The sequence below is a fragment of the Neodothiora populina genome, assembly GCF_041146345.1.
Source record: "Neodothiora populina strain CPC 39397 chromosome Unknown canker_contig_1, whole genome shotgun sequence".
Classification (NCBI taxonomy): Eukaryota; Fungi; Ascomycota; class Dothideomycetes; order Dothideales; family Dothioraceae; genus Neodothiora; species Neodothiora populina.
The window spans coordinates 437,978-455,073 of NW_027191419.1; the positions used below are offsets into that span (position 1 = coordinate 437,978).

General features: G+C 52.5%; 4 protein-coding genes across 5 annotated transcripts; 3 read left to right on the forward strand and 1 right to left on the reverse strand.

Moving 5' to 3' along the window:
- Nucleotides 1-2,936: 2,936 nt before the first annotated feature.
- Nucleotides 2,937-7,668, forward strand: AAFC00_000120 (uncharacterized protein; the record flags this gene model as incomplete). Its single annotated transcript, XM_069340384.1, has 3 exons — nt 2,937-3,058; nt 3,136-5,739; nt 5,805-7,668. 3 exons carry the CDS (start codon nt 2,937-2,939, stop codon nt 7,666-7,668), a joined length of 4,590 nt encoding a protein of 1,529 aa, XP_069196316.1.
- Nucleotides 7,669-8,426: 758 nt separating this feature from the next.
- AAFC00_000121 (uncharacterized protein) lies at nt 8,427-10,129 on the forward strand (the record flags this gene model as incomplete). The annotated part of the gene is made up of 4 exons (XM_069340394.1): nt 8,427-8,466; nt 8,528-8,586; nt 8,651-8,689; nt 8,750-10,129. 4 exons carry the CDS (start codon nt 8,427-8,429, stop codon nt 10,127-10,129), a joined length of 1,518 nt encoding a protein of 505 aa, XP_069196317.1.
- Nucleotides 10,130-11,960: 1,831 nt separating this feature from the next.
- Nucleotides 11,961-12,683, reverse strand: AAFC00_000122 (uncharacterized protein; the record flags this gene model as incomplete). Of its 2 annotated transcripts, none has more annotated exons than XM_069340407.1 (2): nt 11,961-12,178; nt 12,233-12,683. In XM_069340407.1, 2 exons carry the CDS (start codon nt 12,681-12,683, stop codon nt 11,961-11,963), a joined length of 669 nt encoding a protein of 222 aa, XP_069196319.1. The 2 variants fall into 2 exon arrangements, with proteins under 2 accessions (XP_069196319.1, XP_069196318.1); XM_069340406.1 differs by having other exon boundaries at nt 12,233-12,680.
- A 1,479-nt stretch (nt 12,684-14,162) lies between these two features.
- Nucleotides 14,163-16,653, forward strand: AAFC00_000123 (uncharacterized protein; the record flags this gene model as incomplete). The annotated part of the gene is made up of 2 exons (XM_069340419.1): nt 14,163-14,185; nt 14,238-16,653. The coding sequence occupies 2 exons, from the start codon at nt 14,163-14,165 to the stop codon at nt 16,651-16,653; spliced, it is 2,439 nt and encodes an 812-aa protein (XP_069196320.1).
- Between the last annotated feature and the right edge of the window lie 443 nt (nt 16,654-17,096).

Genomic DNA, 17,096 nt, shown 5'->3' on the forward strand with positions numbered 1-17,096 from the left:
AGGGTTCAGGCGCCTACAAGAGGCAGAATCATCGTGGCATCGATAAATGCACGAGGCAAGGCGAGGGGACAGTGACCTGTATTACCAAGGAAGTCGCAGAAGTCGTAGAAGTCGTTGTGATGCGAGAGGGCGGCCGGTCGCGACGATGATAGATGTAGCGAGCTTGTCCAGCGCCGAGTGAAGGAGCGAGTCGAGTCGAGGTTCGGATTGCGAATCTGGAGTCTGGAGTGCAGGGCGGAAGTGACGAACGCAACTTACTTGTACTTTTGGCGTTACGGAGTTGTTGCGATTACGATGATTGCTTGTCCCGAGCTTCCTCTGTCAAGCTTAACGGATCCTGCTTGCATGTGAAGATATAGAGGCAAGATGAGTGTATTCTTAATTGTCTTACTATATCTATACTCTCGTTTTCACATGTCAGAGTATTTGCAGGTATCCTGATACAAGCATACACCTCCCGTACAAGGGAAGGGACTTTATGCACCCCCCTGCTTAGAGCTCACTGACTCTTCAACAGATTCTACCTGACTCGTGTGAGTTTGTGGAGCATGGAACAGGATAGGAACAGGATACCTGAGGTACCTTCCTCCCCATCTCTAGCTACCTCTCTTTTACTTGGCTTACTTTATCCTACCTTCAGGGGTTGGACCTCACCCAATGCGCGCTTGCACAATCGTTCTTCATCGTCCAGTCCTGGATTCTCTCTACATTCCAACCCGATGTATACCTCTGCTGCCCAGTCTCTTCTCGTTTTCTGCCAAGTCGGATGTAGTGTGATAACGCGCAGGCAGTACCATCGTAAACGAACTGGAGGCAAAGCTTGTTCGCTTCACAGGCCATCTTGCAATGTTCGAAGGAAGTATGGGCGATCCCTTGCGTTGGATAGATCTTACCGCTCTCATCCGTATTATCCCAGTCCTCTATGACAGTAATAATCTGAGGGGCAATGTATTGAAACAAGTCTTTGAACAAGAGTGGATGCTGACACTTGATAAAGGAAAAGTACAAAAGTTATTGAGGACATCAAACTTACTGTGCCTATCGTTCTGGCTCTCCAATCTTCGATCCACTGCCAGAGTCCCTGCATGTCCTCCCCGTTAAGGTGATGTAACGAGATAACTGGCTCACACCAAGTATTCTTCCCGAATGAAACAGTAGCTGGAATCTCTCCGTTGAACATTGGCCAGTATCCCTTCAGACTGACTCCTTTCGCCTTGAGCGCTCTCGCGAGAGCTTCGTCGCCACAACATAACGTAGTCGTGTTCAGGCCGTACTGACTGTATAGCAGCCGTACTGGCTCACGCGAGCTACTTGTAGGGCTGTTCAGTGCTTTTAGTGCCCCATACGACAAGACATAGGCGCTGCCGCCATGTGCGAATTGCAGTCTTGGCAGCCATACCGGGCTGCCAATATAGGTTTGTTTTTCGGCATCCAAATGCTCTAACAATACAAGAAGATTGTCCCATTCGACAAATGTGTCTATATCTATGAACACGAACCATCTCTTCCACTGTGTGTCGACAACATCCTGCTGCGTTCTCCAGATCTTGCGGTTCATAGCTAGGTTCATGCTGTCAAGGACGGGAAGTCAGCATTGGCTCTTCTGAACCTTGACTGTCGCTGCTCTTGGCAATGCCGTCGTTCCCCGAAATGGTAAGGTAAGTAAGGGAAGATAAGGCACTTATCACTTGGCCAAATCCCATCCGCCTTCCATTGATCTTGTATCCTTCCCTTGATGTTGATACTCTTGCTGTGCGTCATATAAGGCAAATTCTGGGTAGCCTGCGCGCTCTTCCGCCGAGAGATCGGCATAGGCGTCGTGAACATGATACAGATCTACTTGATCTTCCATATCCGAGAAGAGGATGACATTCTGACGGGGGATCTTGGAAAGAATTGTATCAAGTTGAGAACGAAGTCTGCTTTTGGGCTCTGAGCCCCCTGTCTTGACTACGACTAGTAAGTCCTGGGCAACCTTTGTCTTGGAAGCTGTGCATAATCGTTCGAATGGCGACGGGCCTGTGCAGGGCGTCCAGGTCCAAGCATGGTAGCGCCGTGCGCGAAGATGAAGAAGACTCCATAGAGATTGAAGCAGTAAAATGCGATACCGAGGCCGAGAAGACCTTTCAATGCCCTTCTGATGTAGCGTGGATAGCACAATGCCATTACCTGGGTACCTTACTTATCTCCTTATATAGCAGATATAGGGAGATGAACCTCTTAATTGTGTTGCCTACAGGGATCTATGAACCTATGTATTGTGTACCAAGGTTTGCACAAGCACACTCAGCCGGACTAGCGCATGTCAGCCCGCTCTCAATCTAACCTATCTTGAGCCATCCCCACCAGGAAAACTAGGCCCTGGGGAGTGGCCTGCTATTGCTATAAGTGGGAAGGTCAAGCAACCGTGGACGAGCTCGAAGGATCAGAAGCAGACGCGGGTTGACGTCACAAGCCGCACGCGACATGATCAGTACGAAGACACAATTCCCCAAACTTACTGGCAAGCCACCAAACAGGCTTCGACAGGTCCGTTCCAAGACTGCCTTTCCTTACCTCATTTTGCTGCGGCATAAGGGCTCTTGTGTCCATCAAACTTACCTACGTATACAATCGCAGGCCCAGGCACAGAGAAGCAATTTCTCCGCGCTTCCCCTGTTATTCTTCCCAATCAGCTCACCAGAGTGCGCCCTGCTTCCTGCTTTTTCCTCATAGCGATCAAATCGTAGATTTGTTGTTGTGTTGTGAAGATATCTTTGTCTTTGTACAGTGATTCCGCTTCTCCCGTGCGTCTAGCAGCTTCCCTCCGCTGAAGTTGATAATCAATCCACGGTCAATCTACGAATTTGCTTGATGTTGCTGTGAGGTTTCACCAAGTCCCTCGCCCGCTGCATCGCAACTTTCTCTCTGCTCGTGCATCAGCTGTTGCCACTACCATGGCAGTACAGGCTAATGGCCAGGCGAAGCAGCCAAACGCCTCCAAAGCAACTGCTTCGTCAAGATCGCGTCCCCAGCCGAGACAATCTTTTCTTGCTCGTCTCACGAGCATAGCTGTCAGGTATGTTTGTGCACTGTCTTGGACTCTACGCAGTATGCGTTTCCTCTTAGAAGCTAACCTCCTTCCTTTTCCGACAGACTCTTCATCTGGTACAGCGCACTTACTGTTCTCTTCCGCTGTCCAAGCTCTCCCAAGGACTTGACAGCTGAGACACCCGCCATCTGTGAACCATACTTCAACCTGCGTGCCGCCGCAATTCCGCATGTCCAACCCTACTATGATACTTATCTCGCCCCTTATGCTGAAAAGGCCCAGCCTTACTATGAAAAGGCAAGGACCCAGGTTTACGTCCCTGCCGTAGCTCTAGCTCAAAAGCATGGTGCACCTCGTCTCGCCCAAGCTCAGAAGTACGGCGAGAAGGAGTGGAAGCGCACGATACTGCCTCGAGTCGAGTCCGCCAAGAAGGAGTTGATCAAGCAATATGACGCCTCTCTCGGCCCGCACGTTCAGAAGGTCAGCGACCGCGTCAGGCCCTACTACGACTCTGTCAAAACTTCGACTACGGACTTCTACGAGTTGGAATTGCGCCCAGCTTACAAGCACACTGCTCCTCACGCTTACAAGCTCTATACTCGCGTGAGCTACTTCGCCATCAACACAGCTCTGCCATACGCCCAGTGGAGCACTGATCTGACCAGGACCTTCATCTTGCGCCAGATCTGGCCGCGTCTGCAGGTTTTGTACGGAGAGAATGTCGAGCCCCAGATCTTCAAGATCAGCCAGAGGCTTGGACGCTACCGCGATGAGAAGAAGATCGAGTCTGCAGCTGATGCTGTTCTTTCAAGCTCATCTGCCGCCTCCTCAATCCCTACTGCCTCTACCTCGATAGCCTCGTCCATCTCCAGTTCCATCGAATCTGTCGTCACCAAAGCGTCGAGTGCCATTGTAGCCACCCCCTCCATGGCCGCACCAGAAGAGTCGGCAGGAGCAGCCGAGCTGTTTGCCCAAGATATGGAGATCTGGGAGGATCAAGTCGCTAAAGCTGTCAGTGAGGGTGCTGACCATCTGAAGGAGCGGGTCGACGAGATCTGCCATCGTCTTGTTGATGCTCAAGTCAAGAACGTTGGAGAGCCTCTCATCATCCAGTTGGAGGAAGGCTCTGCATCAGCATTCAGATCTCTCAAGGCCAAGGTCGAGACGGTCATCGCCGGCCTCCCAGAGGATGCGACACAGGAGCAGACATCTGCTGCTGAGGATAAGATCATGTCCGAAGTCCGCAAAGCAGGTCAGACCGTGAAGCAGAAGGCTCAGTCCGTGCGCGAATGGAGGCACGCATATGACAGCGAGACGACCAACTCCATCGAGGCCGCTGCTAACTCTACTCTGGAGACCATTGATAACATTAGGGATCTCCGCTTGCAGGATATTGGCAGACGGTGGGCCTCCCACAGCGCAATCACCCACAAGGATTGGGCCAAGTACAACGAACTCAAGAAGGCCTCGTCAAAATGGCGCAACGATGTTGAGGCTGTTGCGCTCCAGCATCCTCGTCTAACCGAAGCCAGAAAAGCTGCCACCGATATCGAAGAAAGAGCCATTGCCGCTGCTGAGGTCGCCGCCAAGGAGCTGGCCAGGCTAAAAGACGCTGCCGTGTGGAAGCTCGAGGCCAGAGACTCCTCGGATGATTTCGAGACCAAGTACGTTCCCGCGGCAGCAGTCAAGGCGAAGCAGAGCGTTCGCGTTGCGGCATCGGGTGTCAAAGAGGCTGTCGTCGGCTCATCCCAAGGATCGGTCGAGTCAGCAAGTTCTGTGGCCTCGTCGAAGGCCGCGGACATAGCTTCCAGCGCATCTGAGGCAGTGTTGGGTACACAAACTGGCTCTATCGAAAGTGTTGCCTCTGTGGCATCAGCTAAGATCATTGGCACTGAACAATCTGGCCCTGAGAGTGTTGCATCGGTCATTAGCGAAAGCGCAGCTGTCGTTGGTGAGAGCGCTCGCAGCGCTGCCTCGGCCGCATCTGAGACGGTCATCGGTACCGAACCAGGAATCGCCGAGCAGGCTGCAACCAAAGCTTCTGAAGCAATCTATGGTAGCGAAACTCCCATCATCGAAAGCGTCTCATCTGCCATCAGCTCGCGTGTCAAAGACGTGCCCGTCATAAACGAGGCTAGCCTCGGGCCCAAAGCAGCAAGTGCCCTGAGTGCGGCCAAGTCGCAAGGCAGTGCTGCAAGTGCTTCAATCGCTTCTGTAGCTTCAGACCCTAGCTCTGTCGCATCTGATATCTCCAGCAGCGTTGCCGCAGGCGCCTCTGAACTTTCGGCTAGTGTCGATTCGGCCGCGTCGCAAGTCTCCGAGGCCGTTCCAGAGATGCCCGCTGTGTCGACTGCGTCTGAGACGGTATCTAAGAAGGTCTGGGGCGGTGCGATGGCGCAAGCCGTGCCAAGTGGTCGCTCAATCGTTCTGGATGATGACATCGTCGACGACGATGAGTCGTACTCCCATAAGGCGCAGGCAATGATTTCAAAGGCCGGAGACAGGGCCGCAGAATTGACGCAGGCTATCCAAGACGCAATTAACCCGACACCTACCCAAGGCTCTGTCGAATCGATTACCTCTCTAGCCAGCGCTCAGTACGAAAGTGCTCTTTCGGCTGCTAGCAGTGTACTCTTTGGCACAGAGCAAGGCACAGGAGAAAGTATTGCCAGCGTCGCAAGTGAGAAATATTCGGAAGCTGTGGTAGCGTAAGTTCTACTCCCGATACTCTATGCCAAAGGCCCTATATGCTCATCATGCTAACGTTGCGTAGTGCCGCCAACGCTATCTACGGCACTCCAAGCCCTGTATCCTCGCTGGCTTCCAGCATCGCTGTAACAGGTTCCTCGTTGACCAGCGAGGTAGCACACCAAGCTTCTTCTCGGTTCAGTGAAGCTTCCAGCCTTGCTGCATCTCACTACTCCGTGGCGAAGTCGGCAGTCTCAACTCAGGTTTCGGGCACACCGAAGCCCGTCCACGAGGAAATGGCGTCTTCGGTCGAGTCGGCTTATTCGGACTCCGTGTCGGTCGCGAGCGAGAAGCTTGAAGCTGCGCTTAGCTATACATCTGTGCTTTCTATCCCGACGGGTAGCTTCGAGGCTCTGTCGTCTGTCTCTTCCATCGCTTCTTCCAGACTGTCCGAAGGCCTGAGTATGGCATCCGCACAGTACAGCAGCGCCAAGATTGCCGCTGGTCTGGCACCTACACCCGTTCAGCAAAAGTACATGGCTGAAGCACAAAGGCGATACTACGAGGCTATTGGCTTCGCTCACGATCGATATGGCGCTTTCGAGTCTGCCGGTCGCGATCTCGTGTCGCAAGCCAGCTCGAGTATCATGCCTTCTCAGACGCCTGCTTACGAGAGTATGCTTTCGGCTGCATCCAGCCAGTATAGTGTAGCATCCGTAGCTGCCTCCAGCAGTATGCAAAACCTGCTGTCCTCGGCCAGCTCGATCGTCGATGTCGACCCTTCTGCTGCGATGGCCTCTGCTTCTAGTCAATACAGTGTCGCTGTCTCGGTTGCATCGGCATCTTTGTCATCTGCCTCTTCGAGGGCTAGCGACGCCGTCTACGGCTCTTCCGTTCCAGCTTACGAGAGTGTGCTTTCCGGTGCTCAAAGTCAACTCAGTTCGGCGATATCGGGCACCCAGACGCCCTGGACTGAAGCCATGGCGACTCAAGCAAGCGCCAACTGGGAAGCCCTCGTTTCTCGTGCTAGTGAGCAGGTATATGGCTCCCCAACACCCTGGTCAGACTCCATCGTTAGCCAAGCCGGAGACTTCGCTGCGCAGGCAACGGACGCTGCAGCAGATCAGTACGCTGCTGTTGCCGCTCTGTTTTCCGAGCTTGTCATTGGTCGTGAGCCTGATTTCACCGAGAGCGTGATGAACAGACTTCAATCTGCTTACTATACTGGTGCGCCCGCCTTCGCGTCGAGCGCCTCTAGCTACGCTTCAGACGCTTATGCCTCAGCATCCTCGGTCGTGTCTTCCGCATTCACACCTCCACCTACGGTCGAGGTCATCCTAGAGAGTGCTCAGGAACAGATCAACTCGGCTGTAGACGCCGTCAGTGCTCAGATATATGGCACCAGCAAGGGCACTTATGAGCAGGCCACCGAAGCTGCTGCCAGCATGTACGAGGATGCTTCGTCCAAAGCGAGTGAGGCCATCTATGGTACCCAGACCGGCTATGCCGCAGCAGCCCAGAGTCAGATTGCCGATGCTGCTGCTTCCGCTCAGGAGGCCATTTCTTCTGCCTTGTTCGGCGTCCCGACCCCAACTGGGAATGTTGAATCTGTCACAGACGCAGCGGCGTCGGTGTACACCTCGCTGAGTTCGGTCGCCTCTGAGAACGTCGATGCTGCAGGAACCAAGATTGTCGACGGGTATGAGTCCGCCAGCTCGGCCGTAAGCAGTGCCATTCATGGCCCAGAGAAGGGGGCTTTCGAGAGTGCACAGAGCAGAATCAGCGTTGCCATGGAGAGTGCAAGAAGCAGAATGTCCGACTTTGGTGCCAGTGCCAGCAGTGTCGTAGATGACACTGTATCAAAGGTACAGGATAACGTTCAAGATGCCACAAGCTCCGTCACAAGCGTTGTTACCTCGGTCAGCAGCATGATCAGAGATGAGCTCTGAGCTAATGTCAAGGGTGGCATTGGCTCAGCCTCGCCATCATTCAACGAAAACAAAAACTACAACAACAATTGGAGTGGTGAGAAAATGAAAGTAGACGAAGATGAAGCCAAGGGGTAGACAGTGTTAGTTCCCGAGGGAAGCAGACGGATGGATCTTGTGCATATTTGACAGGAATGATGACGAGGCATGAGTTATAATCACGAAGCGTTAGTTTAACTTTTATACCACTGTATCAAGACTGTACTTTAAGCATAGAACGTGGGTTGTATGTGTGTATGAGCTTGGGATACTGGTCACGCTCTTCCTCTGCCTCATGCTTTAGCTTTTACCACTAGGATTAATCACGTTAAAGCAGACAACTTTGGGCGCGCGCTTGTCTTGAATGTTCTAAACTCTGGTCTGTGATGGAGCTACTTTTAGTATACAGTATCGGAGGCATCTCTTTATCTCAGCCAACCAAGAATACCACGACAGAGTACGTATGCATGCTACGAAGGGCCAAGATACTATATGCTGGAAAGGCCATTGTCGTGTGACAACCATGGGTGGCGGTGGTCCTGACGCGTAAGGCACCTGCACACAACCCCCGACAGCAAGCAAGGGAGGCTGAGCATCATGATGCTGCCAAGAAGCGACAAGTCGGCTCGAGCATTCATATGTCCGCTGTAGTCGCATACCGCATTCACCGTCCAGCTATATCAAGTTCAGGATATTGTCTTTCCGTTCTACTCAGCAACATCTGGTCGTACGGTCAAATCATGAAGAGGTTCACAGCAGGTCTACTGAACCGCTCGAAAAGTTAGTCGATGCCAAACTCGAGGTTTCTATCGGAAGTTCCGTTGTTTACTGGGATCAATAGGTCACGACGGTAACAGTCCGCCGGCTGATTCTCCCGAGGCCAACGTGGTCAACGCGATAGTGAGTCTCTGTACGGTATATGTGCTCTGCTTGCCGGTGACTGACGACGCCCTGTTCTGTGCAGCGAGCATTCTGCGAGTCCGGAGCTGCCAACAGCAACGATGTACGCTGAGCGCAAACCCCACGAACGACTCTTGTTTGCCGCAGACACTGACCCGTCTAGGGTGAGGAGGTGCTGCACCTTCCTGTGATTGTGGAAGCCGCCGAGTCTTCGCCTTCGGCAGCAGCATCTGCCGCCTACCAGCTACGGAAGTTCCTCTCCAAGGACAACTCGGCCACTCGCCCGTACATCCAGTACAATGCCATCATGCTGATACGCATCCTGTCGGACAATCCTGGAGAGACGTTCACGAGGAACATCGATGCCAAGTTCGTCGCTACCGTGAAGGACCTGCTCAAGAACGGAAGAGATGCCAGCGTACAGCAGATACTCCGCGAGACGCTGGACTCATTCGAAGCCGAAAAGTCTTACGATGAAGGTCTGGCAGGTCTCATCACTATGTGGAGGTCGGAGAAGGGACGGAGTTCACACATTGCGCCCTCGGCTGGCGCCCGCAATACTTCCAACTTCCCCAACAACTTTCATGTGCCTGCATTCAACCCCCATGCCCCGCCACTTGCCCCGTCGCAGCAGGAGCCCAGTCAGCGTGTGTTTGGTAGGAATCAGCTTCCTCCGCCTCACGAGTTGGCGTCTCGAGTCGAAGAAGCCAAGAATACGGCTAAGCTACTTCTTCAACTGCTCCAGAGCACCCCACCGGATGAAGTTTTGAGTAACGATCTTATGAAAGAGTTTGCAGAGAGATGTCAGACAGCGCAGAGGAGCGTACAAGAGTACATCAACTGCGATAGTCCACCGCCAGACGACGATACCCTGCAGACACTCATAGAGGTCAACGAGCAGCTGAGTCTGGCGCTGAGTAGGCATCAGCGCGCCATTCTCTCCGCACGTAGAGCGACAGGAGCTACCAGCGTCAGTCCACATCCTCCAATGCAAGACAGTGCCTATGCACCCCCACCCCAGCAACAGCAGTCTGCGAGCATGTTTGCTCCCCCAGTACCTCAGCGCAACAACGACAACAACATGAACTACTCGGACGCGAGTGTACACTCCGTCTCGCCTATTGAGCACGAGACGTTCCACGCGCCGCCTGGACCTCCGCCCTCTAAATCAGCTGAGGCGTATGAGACCGAGGCTTATCAGACAAACCCGTTCCAAGACCCGAGCAACACGTACGCCGCTTATACATACCCTAAAGAGTCCGACCACTTCACCGACTCTGCTCCGGATCGCAAACCCGCTCCTCAACACCTCGAGCGCCCTGCTTCCGGAGGAGCATACTTTCAAGGTTCAACGCCGAGTTACTTGGGGAGACAATCAAGTGCAGCTCAAGGTCTAACAATGCACGGCGGCGTCGATGAGCCCGAATCAATCGGACACAACCCATGGGCAGGTCAACAGCAACAGGGCCAGCAGCAGCAACAACACAACGCCGGCGATGTCAGTCCCATCGAGGCTCGGGCGCCAGTCACGTACCGCTACTGAGTGTGTGTTTTGAAAGTGTCATCATGATGGATGGGCGTCTGAAATTCCGTAAGAGATACCACCTGTCGTTCTTGAGTAGAGTGAGTTTTTATAATTAGCCTGAATTCCAATGCGCGTATCTATTTTTCCTCTCGGCGAGATCTCAGTTCGTACAAATCGTGTCCTTCTGATGGTGACGCCGCTGCTCAGCCTGAATTAGGGTGTAATTCAGATGAAGGAAGGCAATAACACCAGTCGAGAACAAGACTGTGCATTCTACAAAATAGTGGTCAATATGAGGAGAAGCAGCAGCACTGTGCTTTTATTCAATATCGGTTATGTTTCTTTTACCCTTCATTAACCAGGTCAACAGCACCAGCATGTGAGAGTAGTTGCTGCTTGTGATACACAGGCAGGGTTACCCCTCTCTACTTCGCTCTGCGACGGGAGATGCAATGTCCGGTTGCTTGTCTCTTGCACACAGTTATTCACCGCTCCTGTGCGTCGAAAGCAGACGCTTAGGATCAGTATCGGACAAAAAAAATGAACAACATGATACAATATCCAGATATACACCATAGAAACAGGAATGAAGTGCGACACCAGTCACAAAAGCAAAAGAGCATGAAGGGATATAAACGACAACATAATTGCCATCATCAAACTTGCTGGTTTGGCGCAGTGGCAACGCGTCGCACTTGTACGAGCTTTGTCTCACGAAATGCGAAGATCACAGGTTCAATTCCTGTAATCAGCAATTATACATCAGATCTTTTTGCGTCAGTCGCACCATGACAGTACATCGTTGCTCCTTTGGCTGGGATCGGGCTTTCTTCTCATTCGACTCCTGCTCTTTAGTGTACCTATATCCCATGGTATCCTTTTACTTGCTTGTAAAAACCACGTGGACTCTTGCCGTCTATGACTTGGAGTCATCACCTGTTGGGGAGTTCGTTGTGCCCAAGGTAGGTAGGTGGAATATTTACCCCACTGAACCCCGCAGTCTTTCTTCAGCGAGATATGACATGACATCCATGTCTCGACCATTGGACTGACTTGCCGTCGTCTCGAAAGCAGATATGTTTTCGTTACCAGTCAATAAGAACAGAAGTGGATCTGAACGGAGATGTATACCCTACTCTCACCTGCACATTTATTCATTGTTGGCAGTCTTTATTGATGCTGATCTACAGCAATGGACTCGTAGCTTCGCAGCGAATTTGGGGCTGTGAAGAGGGATTACTCCAGTAATTGTATGTGGTCATGGTCAAAGTGTATATATAGAGTGATTGTTATAAGCATTGAATGGTAGCACAGAGCAGAGTCTTCGAATGTCAAGGAGTGATGAGATGGCTTGGTCTGCGAGCAGCATGTAGTTACCTAGGTTTCTGTAGTTGGTCAAGTGTGCCAGAGAGTCCATGGATTCGACCAACAGAGAGTCGAATGTGGAGTAGAAATGAATGCAATGTTTTGCTATCAGATGGGAGAAAGGTCTGTTCCCGCTAGGTTGTAACAGATGTACAATGAATACAGAGTTTTTAAAAATCGGTAAGAAAATGCTGTAATGTACATATAGAAATCGTAGAGTAAGTCGTCAGACAAGCAGACAAACGTATGTACTTGAACAGAAACAAAGAAAAGGAAGAACTCGACGAACACAACGCCCCATTTTCCAGTAGTTGCTCCCCTCTTGATATCTCCTTGTCGATATCAGATGTCCAATAACGCCAAACGCTGATCGCCAACACGAATAGATGCAAAACGCAAAAACATGACTGTTCTCTCCACATGTTTTTTGGTACATTATTGACAACCTGATGAATGAGGCCTCACTTTTGCCGCGGTACACTCCTTATTTGTTGTCGGGTACTGTGAGATGGCTCTTTTTCAAAGCCAGCGCTAGTTCTTCTTCTGTAAATGGTTGGTCATTCTGTGCAACGCCGTCGCTAGATTTTCCAGCCGCTGCCTCTGCGATATTCCTCGCTCCGGAAGTTGGTAATGGGTGATCGAGGGATAATTGTCGTGATAGAGCTTTGTCTTTGTCTCTTGACTGGACTCGTGATAGGCCGACTGTGAGACAGGTCAGTATGGATTTTCATTTGAGCAAGTTTCGAGAAAACCTACCGTTGGTCACGTCGTCATCCCCCTCGGCTTCAATCTCCGCACTGAGCCTTGTCGCACGCGCTGCGTGTCTTGATTTTGTCTGCACACCCTCGACCTCCTTGCCGCTGTCGCCAATGCTATTCCGTCTGCTGCTCTTTCCGCCAAAGCTTTTCCGGCTGATCAGACTGTTCCTCCGACTCGGCATCCTGCTTCCCATGGGGCTGTATTCGCTGATGAAACTCTGCCGCCGCCATGCGGTGCCCCAATTGAATGATTCGAGTTTCTCCTTGTGTTCCTTCTTGACCGGGGCCCGATATTTCGGCCGGGGCATTGGCTCTCCGGGCGCATATACGTTCGAGGGCCATCGTTCTTCTCTTGCTGACTTTTCCGAATTCTGACTCGATGTCTTGCGATCGCTGCCGTCGGAGGAGCCCCCAAACACCCGCCTGAGCCTTTCACGGAGAGGCATCATGTATTATGTTGTGTAGTGATGATCCGGTGGATGTGGTTTCCGCCGTATGTACAGAGAAGGTCTTCCGCAAAATCATAAATCCTGAAGCAAGGCCAGCAAGTGTCCACCGAGGACAGAGAGGTGTCGAGGAATCGCGGTAATCGGGGTTGCAGTCAGTTGCGAAGGATCCCAGGCATGCACCGTGGCGAGGCGTGTGCGTTGTGATGTCGGTATGGTACAAGAGTGTTATGTTTATATGAACAATAGAGCCACGTGCTGGCACATGGCAGAACGAAGAATACTTTTTTCTAGGAAAACACATGGAAAACAGTCCACACCACCTTAGCTCATGTGAATACGACCTTGGCCGTTGGGGGAATTGAGCTGACAATGGCGGAGGCCGAGGGGACGTGCCGAAGGCTCCGCGCTTGCCTCCGCCTTTGCCCTTATTACCTTACCTTTTTCCCCCCTTGGACCTGGTCCTGCCCACCACTAGTCGACCTTGGCAATCCTTTTGGAGTATAATGTCACCCAGTTCCTCGGTCGGTCTCGTGTCGGTCTCGACCCTATGGTGTTCGTATACAGAGACACCGCGCTGCATAGTGTTTTCTGTTCGTGGATTTATTGAAGGGTCGCGTCGAACATTCAAGACCCACGAGTGATCTAGACCTGGGGTCACAGCAGCCTTATCGGTCATATCTAGATCCCCGGGACTAGGGCAGACATGACTGAACATCCAGCAAACAGGTCTGGCCATGTACCCAATTGGAGCAGCCGTGATTAGTGGACCTTGTGGGACACCAGAACGCGAAAATGTGGAAGGCAGACATGATATTCGACATGGCGTTGCCATCACCAGTTCTCACCAGGCGAAGGCTTGCGACGGCGTCGAGACCGTTTCGTCCCCCGCAAACACAACTACAAGTGCCCTGTGCATGGACCACAAGTGTCGACGATCATACATTGCGTCATTGCGCGACGTCAATCAAGATCCCTGCTTCACATCTCCGCCGGGCTGCGATAAGAGGTCAAATCGAGACTTGACTTGCCGTATGCGTACCTAAGCTAAATAGACACTGGACTCACAAGAGATCTGAGGCAAGAGGCGGATGTGGCGCCCGTTAGAATGGAAGCAACAATGCTTAATGGTCAACTGAAAAGCAGATCAAGGCAGGAAGCCAACACGCAGACCTGGCTTTCGTATTTCCTGGCCAATCCACCAGCCGCATAACGACCAAATCTCATCCCTCGTGACGTTCACATGTTCCAAGCTCACTGCAGCGTTATGTCATTGCTTATGGTCTGGTCCATTCGTGGGGGAGCTCCGTCGATATGTATCAGCCACAACTGCCATGCCTATTCTTGACATTGTTCATCTACTTCTACATTGAATTCTCTTGTGATCCCACTACGTAAATTTCAATCAATACTTCCTCGAGCATTGTGTCACTGTTAATCACACGCGTATAATACATTGAGAAGTAGTCTTGACCTGTCATCATGGACAAGATCAAGAAGATACTGTAATGCCAATGGAGCTCCTATGTTGGAAGCGATAGGCTAACATGTGTACAGCAGTCACGGGTCAGGAGAAGAGGAGCAGGCCACTCGCTCCGCTGCCAGTGATAACAGACCCCTCACGGGTACGTCTACCACAGGTGATACCAGTAGGACAGACCCAGTGCAGCACGAAAAAGGCTTCACACACAACCCGGTCTCCACGTCAAGACCTACTGCGTCAGCTATTCCGTCTCACTTGTCGTTCGGCGCAGACGACAATGCAAGCGTCGTGGGCATAAGGTCGGGCGTCGTTGGCGGTGATCCTGCTGGCCCATCTAATATAGGTTTGGGCCACAGCGGGAACACAACACAATCGACTAGCCAATCGACTTCGGACATGGATCCCCTCAGTGTTCACCAACACAAAGGTCAAGGTCACAACTTTGATGGAGATCCATGTCCTCCAGGAGATGAGCCTCAGGTCAAGGGTTACCCTCACCACTTCTCAGGTCCTCACAGCACGGATACTGCGAATCGCCTGGACCCACACGTTCCGGGAGAGTTCCCTTCCGAGTCCGGCTACGATGTTCATGATACCTCGGCCAATCATGCCTCGAGCATGAACAGGGGCTTCAATGATGCTACAGGACCTAATGCTGGATCCGCATTGAACCCAGGTATTGGATCTGCAGATCTTCCTGGCACATCCTCTGCAGATGTTCAACATCAGAGCAGTATCCGTGATGGCCCACTTGCCGGCACTGCAGGCTTTGAGGAGCAACGTTTCGATCCCACCGCTACATCCAGCCACAAACCACTGAGCGAAGCCAATACTCACTTTCCTTCGTTGAGTTCTCATCCACCTGGGACAGCGATCACCACAGACCAGCCACACAACAGCCATAGTGCGGCACTTGGTACCGCAGCAGCAGGCGCTGCTGGTATCGGTGCGTACGAGACCAGCAGTGGTCACCGCAGTGGACCGACCGAAACCGATCCTGCAACAAAGACTGCTGGACCTCACAAGAGCAATATTGCCAACATTGTGGACCCTCGCGTGAAGCCTGAGCCTGAAAAGATGAAAAGTCACAGCACCTCCGTTCCATATCAAAGCGACACTTTGAACCGCGCGGAACCACGTGAAGATGCTGAAGCGGACAAGTCCACTCACCACTACGGACGCGACGCTGCAGTCGCTGGTGGTGTTGGCGCAGCGGGCGTAGGTGCCTACGAGGCTGGCCAACCAATCGCATCTCGCCAGGAGGACCCTGCGAGCTTCACTGTCGGTCCCCACACGAGCAATGTTGCCAACATCCTAGACCCTCGTGTCAAGCCTCAACCGGAGAAGATGAAAGGCAGCAGCACCGCTGGTACCTACCAAAGCAGTACTCCTTATGATCAGACCACTTTGCCTGAGCAGAGCACTGGACACCATTACGGTCGCGATGCTGCCATCGCAGGCGGTGTTGGTGCAGCAGGTGCAGGTGCAGGTGCATACGGTGCTACTCACCAAGCTGGTTCACGCGAGGAAGACCCCGCGAGCTTTACTACCGGACCTCACCAGAGCAACATTGCCAACATTGTCGACCCTCGTGTGAAGCCTCAACCCGAAAAGATGAAGGAGCACAGCACGCCTGGTACTCACCAAAGCGACACCCTGAATCGCGCGGATCCACGTACTGGGGTCCAGTCTGAGCAGACTAAGGACCATCACTACGGTCGCGATGCTGCTGTAGCTGGAGGCGCAGGAGCGGCCGGGCTGGCTGGGTACGAGGCCACGAAGCAAAATCACCTTGCAGCCCCTCAAAGCGGCCAACAGCCGTTGGCGACACCGACTGGAGCGCCCGAAGAGTCGCGCATATTTGACCAGACCCAGAAGGTGCCCGAGAAGCACCAGGTTGGTGGTGGTTGGGCTGCTGACCAGAAGGCGCAAGAGAAGCTGGAAAAAGAGAGAGCTAAGGAGGCAGAGAAGGCGCACGACAAGGCCATCAAAGAGGATAAACGCCACCCGAAGGAGGCCGAGAAGGCGCATGACAAGGCACACGAGAAGGCGGCGAAGGAGGAAAGACGAAACTCGAAGAGTGCCGACAAGGACGAGAAGAAGCATGGTCTGTTGGGCTTCTTGCACCGTGACAAGAAGGACACTCCCGAGGAAAAGGCAATGAAGGAGCAGGGCAACCTGCGCGAAGCTGATCAAGCAGCACACCTGCGCCATCAGCGCGAGCTCGAGGAGGCAGCCAATGCTGGTACTATCGACAAGGCCGGAGCGTCTTTCGAGCCGACTTTAGGAGAACAGCAGGTGCACCCAGACCCTTCTTCTCCTCAAAGGGTCAGTGTCGATGGAAAGGGCCATCACAAGCTGCACAAGGAGCCGCCTGCAAAGGTCCAGAGGGAATTGGACGAACGAGCTCGCGAGGAAAGCGGATTGAGCGCAGCTTCGACCAATGCTGCTACTACGAGCACAGGTGGCAATGGGCAGTCGACGTTCTAATGGGGATTCGGGAATTATGTATGAAGTTAGCGAATATTGGTCAGACGACAAAGGACATGATATTGAACGAAGAAATGAGAAATCAGTATCTTTTTGACATATCGCAAAAGGCCTTGCGGATTAATGCAGCCACATAATTTTGTGAGAAGACCTCTTAATAATCATATATGCAACATGCGTCCATAATTTTCATGTGCAGGACGCATGGTCGTTACTACGTAGACTGCCTTTCGCCGCACTGTTCGCGTAAACACTTGGGAAGCGAGCTGTCGAAGGGGAACCGGCCTGGTGAGTCGTTGCGCCTTCCAGCATGAACGATTTCTGCCGCAGTGACCAACCACTTTCGTCAGACCGTCCATCAAATGCTCCCAAGATCCTGTCTAGCGTACAATGCGCTTCATGCTGACCTTGGAACGGTATCTGTCAACGGAGGCAAGGATTGC